The following is a 13,525-nucleotide window of genomic DNA, read 5'->3' as shown; positions in this document are numbered from 1 at the left end:
GTTCTTATATATTAATCGATATATTTCGGTCTTAAGATTAAGCTCTTTTCAAATAAAAAAAATATCAATAGTGATTTAATGTAGTAACATCATTACGTTTTTTTATATCTGAAAAGGGCCTAATCTTAAGGCCGAAACATGTTATAATCGATTAATATATAAGAATTTTAAATTTGTAATTTCTTGATTGTTGTATATAAATTTATATTTATAATTTATATAAGATCCTTACTTGCTCTATATTGTATTTATTATTTATTAATAACTTTTCAGAGTAGAACATTTTTTAAATTCTGAATTGAAACAATTCAGTGAATATGCATTACTTCACTTTTTTCTATATTATTCTTTCAATTGTAAGTATTTAATTGTATAGTTTTCTTGAAACTATATCAGTTTCCGAAATTTGAACATTGCAATTCTAATGCTAATTTTTATTTAGTGTCATTATTCTATCAATACGATGTTGTATATTAAATCATAAAGTTTTGAATTACAATATTTTTTACATATACGTATATTTACATATACGTATATGACTTACTTTTACAAATAATATAGTAGTACATCTATAAAGAAAAGAAATTTTTTTTACTGTAATTACTGTACGAAATAACATATTAATCATGGATATAATCTGGTATTGTTTGATAATAGCTCGTAAAATCTATATTTCTTGAAACATCATAAGTTTCTCAAATTTTTATGACAGCGTCACATTTTAACATATTTATATGCGACTTTATATTCAAAATAATTTAGAAATAAAACACAGTTGCTATATCGACAGAATACTATTCGAGTACGATAATTCAGCATAAAACACTTGTGACGATTGCGATTTTTGCACAGATAATGATCTTGGAGTCAGAGAAATCCCCCAAACGCCGTGAATTAGTGTCCATTTGATTTACCCATGGGAGGATGAGGTAAGTCGGCAATCGACCGTTCGTCTCAGGTACACGCAAAAACGTCTTCTGACTCTGCCACTGGAAATGCGATCGTCATCTAATTGGAACTCGATACCCAGTAACGAGGGTTACAAACTTTTCCGTTTTCTGTCTGCCTCAGCTCTCTCTCCCTACTGCGCCCTATGTCCTCCCCCTTCGTTCACCTCCGTTTCCTTGTGGGCGCGTCCCCGCAAGTAACAGTTCCAGGAGGGGATGAAAAATTGTTATCTTATTTATGAGCACAAGATTAGACCAGCGGTAGAACGTTTCGCGCCACTAACAGGCGTCGGAATGATGAATGTCTCTTGAACCGAGTGTGCTTCGACTTACTCGCAAGTCGCGATGTTTTTAAAAGAGTATCATTAATTAACTAATTAAATGAATGCATTGTAGTATCCACGGATTGACCATGTCACGCTATGATAGCCGTAAAGAGATTAGAGTGCGCGAAACTATAAAGAGTTGACACAAAATATAAATGAGACACTTGACATTTATATATGACATATACAATAAATTAACGAAACATTTCCTTGTCAGTTTAATGCTTAGGAAAATCTTTTTTTTTATAAATTTATCCATTTATATCTCAGAAAACTTATGATCAATTATACGAGAGTTACAAGTATTATTATTGACTACAGCTCGATTTACGCCGAAGATTTACATCGATGTTATGAAACTGATCAGTCGCAGTCATTCCATTGTTCAGAGGAGTAGCTATAATTGTCTAGTTTTATAATATCGATATATATTGTAACTTCGAAGCCGCGTAAATTAATTATTATCTTTTTTGCCACATTTCGTTTACATAAGTTCTTATCATTCGTTCTGTTAATTTTACAGTATATGATTTTTTTATATGACCGATTTCAAACATTACGTGTTGAGAAAGATTTCTAAAAATATCTTGTACAAGTTTTTTCGTCACGAACAAATTCTGAATTTCTCACGGAATAGCGTTGGATACGGGGAATTACTCGTGCGCCATTACGAGCTGTGGTTCGTTTGCAGAGCTTCTCAACGATGCAGACAGTGCATTCGACTGCAACCGGCCACGAGTCCCCAGGAGGGATGCAACACCAGCTTATCTACGCGCCAGTTTGGAAATCTCAGCGTGGAGATGCGATACGTCTGGAGGGAAGGTTAGTAGACGTCACGTGAGGAAAGAGTAAGAGAGGGATGGTTAAAGAAGGAGAGAGAGGGGGGGAGAGAGAGAGAGAGAGAGAGAGAGAGAGAGAGAGAGAGAGAGAGAGAGAGAGAGATGGACGAGGCGTGAGAAGCAGGGATGTACACGAAGCTGAAGTTGGAGTAGAACCAAAAGGATGAAGGAGAGAGGGAGAGGATAAGGTCGCTTCAACCTCTCGGCATCCCACGAGGCCTCCGGTGTAATTAAGCGAGTGCACCCTCACATGTCTACGTACGTTCGCATCATGTCTATCCATCTAACCGTGGTAGGGTTGTTCTCTTCGTCGACTCGTCGTCCCTTATACCAAGGGTCGAGAGATAAGGCTGCAAAAACCTCGGTACGTCCTTCGTGCCTACATCTTGTAGTCTCACACCAGCGAATTTTAAAATGCGCGTGTTGAGAAATACAACGTATCCATGGGGAGATCTGATGGCCACTTCCATCAGCATATTGTTAGATTGTGCATTATGCCGTGATTCTTTATTTCGTAGTAATTAAATTTGAGGCCACGTGTGATTTGCGAAAGCAAGTTTGTTATTGGAATTTCGATAAAACCATTGTTTTCTGCAAAGATTTTAAGAAATGCTCACAACATAAAGAACATAGAATAACTGAATATTAATTCAAATATCGCGTATATACTTCTGAAGACTTTCTCCTTTGATATGACATTTGGAAACTATAATTGAAGCAAAGTCAGTGAACGAATATTACGGAGGACCGTGCGCACGTTCGCGTATGTACGTTATATGGTAATGGAGGGCCAATCATGCGGTAACTAGCCACCCTGGGGAGACGGTCAGAACTGCCACCCGGCGGTCAGCTCCCGTCAATGTGTCACTTACGTAGCCGGAATAGCGAACCCTCCCGATAGAGCATTACTACTGAACGTGTTTTCCCCTCGATTGCAAGTACTGTCAGTTTCCTGTCTGGAACATTCTGTCCGCGCGTTTTAAAAAGCTACGAGATCGCCTCAAGCTTTTATAAACTGCAAAGAAATTAAATTTTTTTTATTCTCGTGTTTAAAATTTTGAAACCGTAAATTTCCAGTTCATTTTCAAAATATAAATATTTCCCGTTAATACTATAAATAAAATATCAACTTAAAGATATAGATATATTATAAATAAAATATCAACTTAAAGATACATCTTTTCATATGATATATTTTAGAACTCTAAAATAAGATTATAATTTTTTCACTAAAAACTATCGAAGAATGACAGACATCGTCTGAGGGTGTCGTTCGACCGAGCGAATGAAAGGTTCGTCGAGGCACGAAACTACGTTAGAACTCGCATTAAAAGTTGGCGGATACGACGAGGACAAGCTGGACGAAGGGTCAAGGAAGCACAAAGCGATGCGAGTGTAGTGGCCAATTCTTGATTCGGTGTTGTGAACGACTTGACGAAGGTGTGCACAAAACTGCCGCAACTACCACCATCACAATCAACAACAACGGCAGTAGCAACGCAACGTTCACGTTCTATCACCGATGATACGGATGTACAATACCACCTTCGCCATCGGTCGAGCCAAGAGTGTATGGAGCCGCGAGTGAGCGAGCGAGAGAGACCAGGAAACAGGGCGATAAATAACTACAGGATGAAAAAGGGGGCGCGGTACCCTCCCGGGGCCCCTAAACCTAGACTACACACCCCTCGCCATCCCTTGCCATTCCGCGCCGCACCAGCTTCGTATAAACCGCGCGCACGGGCCCGACCCCGACAATTATACCCTCGCACGCGAAATGTTTTATTACCCTGACGTAGAATGCTTGCGTACGAGGAGAGTGGTTGGTATCTATGTATGTGTACATGCCCATGTATCGATGCATCCCTCCGTGTACGCGCATGCATTGCTATTGTCCGGACGTAGTATGGAAACATCTGACAGTACGTGCCCTACTTTTCTAACTTTAAAATCTGTCAAATAAAGCATTCCTTAGTATAGAGATTTTAATGTAATAATCATAAGATCAATTTTGTTTCGAACAAACGTTAACTCTAAGAAACATATGACACTTGCATAGTAAGTGTTTCGACAGAGCGCATTCATGCGCTAATAGAGAAATAATGTAGCTTACGCTTGTTGGAATTCTTAAGGGAGACACGAGCCTTTGAGAGTGAAACCGGCTAATTACGAAGCAAGTACCCGGTAAAGTCTTCTACCTTGGACTACATCCCTCGGAGGGATATACGAGGTTGGCAGTGCTTGAGGGGATCCACTACTCCCAAAACGTGCACCGGATGACGCTTGATCTTTCAGCTAATTCTGTAATCCGGGACGGCACTACCTGCTAACTGCTCACTAAATCGAGGATCCAATCTTCTCCGCTATCTTCGCTCTTTATCACGACAAATGGTCAGCGACAGTGTCTAAGTGATACTTCAAATAGAATAGTTTTAGTAAAATTAAGTTTTCTATTGTTACATTATAATACAAAAATAATAAAAATAGTTTTCTATATTTACAAGATAAATCTTCTTTTAAATATACAAAAACTAAACAAAATTTTGTAAATAAAAATTATAGAATTATTTTTCTTTTTCTATTTGAAATTGTAAAAATTATAGAGTTTAAATAGTTCCGCCCTTCTTGTTTCTACACTTTTGCATTTCTAAGATTTTTAAGTTTTTAAAATTTAAAAATATTACTTTTCTGAAGTAGTATACTACAATGGCATAATGTTATCGTGAAATTTCCAAGACATATCCTGCATATAAATTGATCGTTAATTACTGAAAAATGAGCAAGCTGACAGCGCACCTATTTACTATCCCTGCATTCATCCCACGAGCCAAGTCAGCCCTTAGTCTTTGGTTAATCGGGTTAAATTAACTCAGTTAGCGTACGGCTGTTATGCCCTCGTAGTTAGCGACTTGTTATCCCGAATCAGGCTTCTCGTCAGAAACATTCACGCAAAGTTCACTACGTCATGATATCATGTATAAATATGAAAATGGATTGTGGTGAAAAGGTGATTACAAATATTAGGTTAATATTTTTCGATAAAATCGATGATTTTATTATTGAGAGATCATGAGAAATTAATACAAAACTTTAAATACGAATACTAAAAGTTTTACTTGTTACACAAGATTTACATTTATATAAAAATATTACTACCTATCTCTCTTTTTGCTAAAATATATTTTAAAGAATTAACAATTCAATGGAGAATTTCCGAGAAACAATACAGCAAACTCTTTCTGCTTCTGCTCATTTATCGGTTCGAATCGCAGCATCGATTTTTAAATTGCGTAATAAATAAAATTAGCAACGAGGGTGACTTCCGTGGTGGGCAAAGGGGCCGTAATTGTAACTTCATCAGGGCAACTTCCCTCAACTTAATAAAGCTGTCTCAATTTTCGCCTCATTACCGAAACTCGTGCGAAATTTTCTTGTTTAATTTATGTATACTATATATACGACAACAAATATTATTAGTTGTTATTTACGTAAAGAAATGTGAATTTTGTAAATTTATGTCAATTGTAATACTATTTCCAATTTATTTTTGTGTTTGCTGCTGTTTTTGTTGCAGACGAAACGTTTCATTATTTCACGAAAAATTACGACTGCGCTGCGTAATAGGTCCAGTACATCACACAGCTTGCAAACGCGCGAAAAAATAACATTGGTTCTCTAGATTTATGACTTTTGTCAACGTAAATGGTTCAAATATTGATAGAAAAGAATATTCTAACTTTAAGACTAAATAAATCTATAAAGAAGCAAAATGGAATAAAAATGTATTTAGAATATTATTCTCAATTAAACTCTCAATATTATTTTAGAGATTTAAATGCAAGAAAACGAATTATATATAATAATACTTAGACGATTATGATAGCTTTGACTTTTTATATTTAACGTTGATTGTAGCAATTTTTCGAACTTCTTTTATGTATCATAATTAAGAAATATTTTTAACACATACATACATTTGGAAAGAAAAGAATTTATACTTCATTTAGCATTGTTACATGATTAATAATTTGATTGATACTGTATAATCATTTCTTTCATTTTCAATGTACGAAATGTAACGTGTTTATTTGATGCATGCCTTGCACTGAACTTAAACATGTTTCCATAAACCACGCGTAACGTCACGCATAATGTAACATGATTGCGTTGTGTACGTTTAGACATACCATTAGCATGGCGATTGACATATGCATCCCATTGACGACGCTTAGGTTCGAGGCGGACGTACTCGTGCAACGTCGCACAGGTAGAAGTGAGGGCAGAATAGCGGTATCCACTCTCATGTAACTAATCAACTGGCTGTCGAGCCAAATCGTCCCCTACTGAATCCCTCACAGACCCTCGAAAACAGAGAAATCCGGACATACTGGTGCAAACAGAATGGCAAAGATGCTACGTGATACAGCTTTATTATGTAAGAATCAAGAAGACTTTCGTGTCCATCATATTCAAGAGTGGCGATAAAAAAGTGTATGAAAATGAAAATAAGAGAATTGTGTCGAACAAAGTAATTATGGAGTACGTTTTCGTAGGAAAAGGAAACGCTTGGTCGCACTACCGAGCATTCCACGAGGTAGAAGGCGAGGGTCGGAGTTGATAAAGAAATAAAGAATCGTGAAAGTTCGCGTCGAACCCCGCGTTCCCATGAGGCCTTATGACTTAAAGTCTCCTTACTCCGTTAATTCCGAACATTAACAAAAGTCCCGCTAAAACTCGCCGCCAACTTTCCCGACCTCTAGGGACTGAGCCGGACTTGTTAATGAAAAAAATACAATAAAACTCTTTCACGACGAAACTCGTCTCGAATTCTCGAAACTAGCCTGCTTGTGTTCTGCAAAGAGAACTCCTTCTTCCTTCTGCGTTTCTTCAAACAAAATAATCGGTAGTCATAATCGAGTATCGAATAATCTTCATGTCAAATTTTTGAGCAAAAATGACCGCTTTATAAGCAACATTAAAAATAATTCATTTCTATAAATTTATTTGTTAATATAAACATTAATTAAATAAAAATTGCCGGAAAGATTGATGAAAAGAAGTCAGGAGTTATATTAGAACAAAGGGAAAGAATCTTCTTAAAAATTGAAATTGTAAGAAATAACAAAAAGATTCATCTTATCGTGTGTTTGTTCTCTAATAAAATGTAAATGCTCCAATGCCCATTTTTCCCCAACCATCACCAGACCGTTTCGCGAGTAGATTTAAACTGCATATTCTTTCCGAAGGGCGCCAGGCTTAATACCGAAGTGTCGGTGTAAACCGCTTTATGCTGCCGCTTTATACCAACCGACCCCTTCGTTCCGCCACGAACGAGACCTCTTACTTATTCATTTATTCTGGCGAGATGAACTTTACGGAGATTTTAATGGCACTCTGACTTTCTTGATATTCGCGCGTAGGTAGACCTTTGAAATTTCGTTATTCGCAAATGATGTATGCAACGTGAAACAGCCGTTTTGCTAGAGGATTTGACGCTATTCTTGCGTACATATGTTTGCAACAGATTCGGTGAATATCTCGTAATTTATTAAACGGATTACTCCGGAAAATCAGTATCCTATTTCACGTTCGTCGCGAGAATACAAAGGCAAACGTCTCACTAACTGACATGTGCGATTAATTATCAGCTGGCGTAATTATACGTATAGGAGGGTTCACAGAAGGAACAGATTCAATAGGAAAAGTTTTAATGTGCACAATATTGTTAATTTAACAAACAAATGATAAATATACATGATAAATATACTGACATTAATAAAAAAAGTTCGATCGTAACGTATCAAATTTTCATTTATCAGATTAGATTTTATGGATAAATATTTCACGCATGTACTTGATCGAAATATTTCAATACATAAAGATTTAACAGAATCCCCTTATTATTATTTTATGAAAAATATCATGAAACATGCTAGCAATAATCTATAATCATAAATTATCACCTATATCCTCCTGTCATTGGGATTCGATGATAAATGGTTTTCCGTGTTATTAATCGTGGATCACCAACTATTCATTTTTCATAATTCGTCGAGTGGTTGTTCAGAAATTTGTTAAAACTTCAGAAAGTATATATACGACTAAAAAAAAGTTTTGCTGTTTAATAATATGTTGTTATTTTTTTAATTAATTACAATAAATATTATGTAATTTATTACATATAACACAAAATAAATAGAAATAAAAATATAAAGAAATTGTTTAGATTTTATTCTTTAATAAAGAATAAAAAATACATTATTAGTTTTTCTTAAAAGAAACATTTCTTATTTTTCACAGAGATTGTTCTCTAATGTTTTGTATTTTTTTTACTTGCCGCTCGTAAATTGCTCTTTGCAGACACTCGTCTATTCTGCCAACCTCGCTTACCGATCGAGATTCGATCTTTCTCCTTCGGGACGCAGAACGTGGCCTCCGAACGCGAAGATAGACCTCGCCCAGAGGTGATGGCACACACCTAGTTTTGATTCACCTCATGGTATCCTGCCGGTCACGGGACTGACGGCGCGTAATTGTTCTCTTGTCTGATTCTCGCACGGCATCCAACACCCGCCATCCCCGCGATTGCCTTCGCGCCAAGAATGCATAAACAGCCTCTTTTACCAATCCGCAATGCTGTAAGCCTTCATCCGCTTACTGTTTCTGACACTGATCCATCGTTTTATAAAAACGTAAAAAAAAACAAATTGATAAATAATTGCTTCTTTCATAAATCGCTATTATTAATTAAATATTAAGGATGAAATAATTATGCATAAAATCTTGCATAATGCATAAAAAAATAAAGCAATCAAAGTCCTTCAATTTTTTTCTTTTTCATAAAATAAAAGATTTTGATTGATTGATTTTCTTATGCCTTATGCGTTATGATATGTAAGAATCTACGCTCCTTTCCTTAAAGATATGCATTTAGATATGCTAAAAGATATCTAAATGATTATTTTTATCTAAATAATTATTTATATCTAAATAAGATATCTAAATGAATATTTTTAAAACGTATTACATTTCGATTTTAGAAATTTAATGTCAAGTTATACCTAATTTGAGTTATTTTTATAGGTCATTAATTCCTACTCAATATGTTAATTTAACAAAATAATGAAATGAGAGAGAGAGAGAGAGAGAGAGAGAGAGAGAGAGAGAGAGAGTTTTTAACTCAAGAAAAGATGTGTTAAATTTGACTTAAATTAGTTTATTATTTACTAAATGCATACATTAATATGAATGTTGTTCCATGTACTTTGAAATTAATCACAAAAATGGATTAATTATGGATTAATTTGGACATAGAAGTTAAAAATAGCAAAATATTATTTTTAACTTAAGGGCTTGAGTTACTATTGCTCCTATGATATCTAACGATATAGTTAAAATTAAATTACCTACGTTCTAAAGCTTCATCTAACGTTACATTAATAATGAGTTCCACAGATGAATCAAATCTGTTCCTTTTTTTCAATAATTTAAAATTCACAATCTCCGAATCATTACTTCCGTATTTAACATCGCATCATTCCCGTCTCTGGAGTTTTATACGCATGAAGTATGGACGTGCAACCCGGCTCAGAAACCAATCAGCAATGATCCGGGAAATTGACAAACGATCTCCTTTTTTTCCCCTGTCGCACAATATCATTATCGGGCATTCCTGCAAATCGAAGCGTCCAATACCGTTAATGGATTATTAATGATCGGTAGAAATGTCGCGGCTGTTGGCGAATTGAGCTGCCTAGCAGCTGCTCGATTTGCAGACGCATATGTATCGGCCAGGATTCGGCATCATTCGGTCGCATAATTTCCCGCACTGGCAATCATACTGCGCGACGATAATTGGCACACGACCGACAATCGTCGTAATTTCGCGTTCCCGCTGCGCAAATTCTGACGTGTGACACGCGACGGATCGGCGCTCCTGGGAGGCACCTCATTCAATTAGCCACTCAGTTACTCGCATCACATCGCATTTACCCATCAGACTCCCGCTCGGTGAACTCTCTGACGACCCTCGCCGAATCTCCTCGTCTGCGCGCCGTGGGGGCCGCCACGAATTTGGTTTCCCCGCGAATTCGTGATTTAAACTTTTCGCGAACGATGACGCGTGGAGGTATCTTCCTTGAGTGAGACTCACGTACAGAAGGCAAGGAGGATCTCACGAAGCTGTCATGCAGTAAAACGGCTTTAGTTCGTGTGTCAAAACGTTAGCGGTTTTGTCTCTCAATCATGCTTCGTCTGTGAAACTTCATTAGTTTTCCTATCCACGTGTCTCTTTCAGCGTTTTATCAAGTGCTCGTTAAATCAACGGCTTGTCAAGAAATTGCTCTTAGAGACTTGTCTTTTCTATCTTGCGAAAAGAAACTAAACAATTTAGTACTATATATTTACCACTAAACATAAAATATTATTATATATAGATAAATTTTTTATTATACAATACTATATTTGTTACTGTCTTTCTATTTCAAGTTTAAAATTCATAAGCAACTTTTCATACAAATATGAATTAATTTCGTGTATATTACAGTTTTTTTAATTACAACATTTCTATAGAGAACGACAAACAACAGCCTTTTTCCCAGGGTCAAAGTAAATGATCGCCAACCTATCGACAAAGGTGGCGGAAGTCGCGCCGTGGAGTCGCAGAAGTTTCTACGAATCCGCGGCTGGTTGCAAACTTGCCGAAGGGTCGAAACCGCCGGCGCCGTGAAATTACTCGACGGGTACCTCCCACGGGGCCGAACTTGTCCGCGACAATTTCAAACTTATTTTAACATTCATATAAGCCCCGTGCCCTCGCCTCGTGTGCGAGCACCCCTGAACCATCGTCTACGCATCCCTTTCGCTGCGTAACCCTAGAAGCGATCCATGTATGACGTTCCTTCCTCGATGTAAAGACGTGCAAGCATAAGGGCGGCTTGGGATTTACATAAGATTATGCGTAAGCTTTCGTACGCCTGGTAAGGGGATCGACGAAATGATGTCGCGGTGAAACAACGCTCCGGGGTATGCTCATCTCGCACTGATAATTATAATAAAGTGGCGTTGTATGACGTACGAGCGATGTGATAAGCGTTATTGTCGATTCCAACATAGTACAAGCAATCAGATATGATTTAAGATTCTTTTATCGGTTTTGCAATGCGTTTTGATTTCAAATCTTGTATAGAAAGTTATTCGCAGTATCCTTATATGTATGAGAGAAAAATTTGATTTAAAATAATTATCTTAGTTTTTGCAATCTTATTGTTATTTTGTTTATTATATATTTTACATTTTATTTGATTATTTTTTTATTTATGATTTTATCAATAGTTGAAATATATTTTTTACTATCACATGTTTACATATAAATTCTCCTAAACTAATACTGATAAATGATGTGCAATACGCACACTGCAATACGCGCATATAAAAGTTTATAAAATTAAATTAATACGGAGTACAAATTATATAAGTTACAAATTATTAATTTATATAAATAAAACGTGTAAATAATAAATAATTCTTTTTCTATGCATGATATAAAAATCACTTTGTATATGCTAATAGAAATCGATTTTTGTTAGATATACAAACTATTTTATATTTCAATGAGCCAACGAGATTTATTATCACGCATAGCCATTCTTTGCCTCGTGGCGTTGTTAAATCTTACTACCTACCCCGTGATGCGTTTTATATTCATAGTCTGTGCGAAAATTGCTCCTAGAGCACAATAAAGATTATACGAGCCATAAAGTAAATTCAGCCTACCCTGTCGATATTTATTTAAGCGTGAGAGATATGCTATGTATTCTTTCTTAATTTTTCTTTGGTGTTATTTTATATTAGTTTTATTTTATATTATTATAATTTATATTATTGTTCTTCTTTCTTGTTATAAAAGCTTAAATATATTTAATTGAGGCAAACCGACAGTAGTTAATGCAACATTACATCGTACCGGCCGAGTGAAAAATTTCCTCTGCTAGATATTGATGGCACAGATCCGAATAAGCCTGCACTCTCATGAAAATAGCTAGAACTACACGTTCACCGAAACACGGTTAATAAAGAAGATTTCATGGGAGAAAAATCTCAGGAACGCTTGTTTTCGAGACAAATTTCGTATCATTTTGCGTACATAAAAAAAAATGCGGAATTAATTATATTAAATTAATTATATTATATATTGTAAATAAATATAATTAAAAATAAAAAACAAAAATAAATAAAATAATAAGATATAATTCCTTAATTCATAAATGACGGCAACATAACGGTATATGGTATCATGTTTTCACTGATTATTAGAAATGTATGCGCAAAAACATACTTAATTTCCTTCCACCATGGAAAATTTTTTTCTATAGAAAAAATTGTTGGAAACAAATTACAATCGCAATCTCAAATCGCAATAGATATTTTTAGAAAAATTATTTATCGAAATTGCATATGCTTCGTGTGAAAAAAAACGTTAATTTTTAAATAGTGTTTAATTAATAAAATTAAAAATTTTTTATTTTCTTCTTTTATGTAGAAAAAATGTTGCGATTACAAATGTCCCTCTTTCGACGAGAGACATCCGTTTTTATGTATGCCTTTTGCAATAACCTTCATACGTCACAAATTTCAGGACAAAATAAATTGAAACGACGTAGCAACTGTGAACCTGTAACCGTAGCCGTAGTAAGTATTATACATAATAATCTGCTTTTTTTAGGTACTTTATGTAGAGTAAAATAAAAATATTTGCTCAAAATTATGAATGTAATTTATGCATAAATATTTGCTACATTATTATTATTATATATATAAGTCATGTATAATTTTTTTATTTAAATATCTTGCATTTTAATACTTACTGAATTGACTTGTTTAAAGCATTTTGTGCGACATTCTGTTAATCTTTATTTTATATATAAATCCGTTTTTATGAAAGTTATCTATAAGACACAAATTATACTTTTGTTGAAAACTGATTTCAAATATACATAATGTTATTTCATTTTATAAAATTATTTAACATCAGAGAATAAAATATTTGGTATTAGGTAATAATTGTTGTAATTCCCGTTTAATACCCAATTTAAATAAGTTTAAAATACAGTTGCTCACTTGGGATTTATAACTATGTCAGAACTATTAAAAACATTTTCCTTGTATAATTCTGCATATGAGTTAAAAGTGATGTTGGTATTCCATACTTTCGTAGTATGACGCAACGTTTCATCGGTGCGGAAAACGATTAAATTTTTTTCTGTTAAAAAAATCATCGCAAGAAAATGTACCGGTAGTCGTTAATCCCGAGCTATTAAATCTTTGTAATGATAATACATCTTTATAACGTGAATGTAAGAAATATGTTGTGATGTATTTTTTAGCAGCGCTCGTTTAGCCTGCATGAGCGAAA

At 35.0% G+C, this 13,525-nt stretch overlaps 1 protein-coding gene across 1 annotated transcript in view; it reads left to right on the top strand.

The window, feature by feature from the left end:
• The first annotated feature begins 924 nt into the window (after positions 1-924).
• Positions 925-13,525, top strand: part of LOC108694777 (ES1 protein homolog, mitochondrial-like) — a 14,145-nt gene continuing 1,544 nt past the window's right edge. Inside the window, exons 1-3 of the mRNA XM_018204435.1 lie at positions 925-929; positions 1,965-2,095; positions 12,749-12,801. Coding sequence (XP_018059924.1) covers positions 925-929; positions 1,965-2,095; positions 12,749-12,801 — 189 coding nt within the window. The remainder of the gene's footprint in view (positions 930-1,964; positions 2,096-12,748; positions 12,802-13,525) is intronic.

Source organism: Atta colombica, unplaced genomic scaffold (genome assembly GCF_001594045.1).
Source record: "Atta colombica isolate Treedump-2 unplaced genomic scaffold, Acol1.0 scaffold125, whole genome shotgun sequence".
Taxonomy (NCBI): domain Eukaryota; kingdom Metazoa; phylum Arthropoda; class Insecta; order Hymenoptera; family Formicidae; genus Atta; species Atta colombica.
Note: the sequence above shows the minus strand (reverse complement) of the source record. Positions and strands in the feature narration are given on the sequence as shown.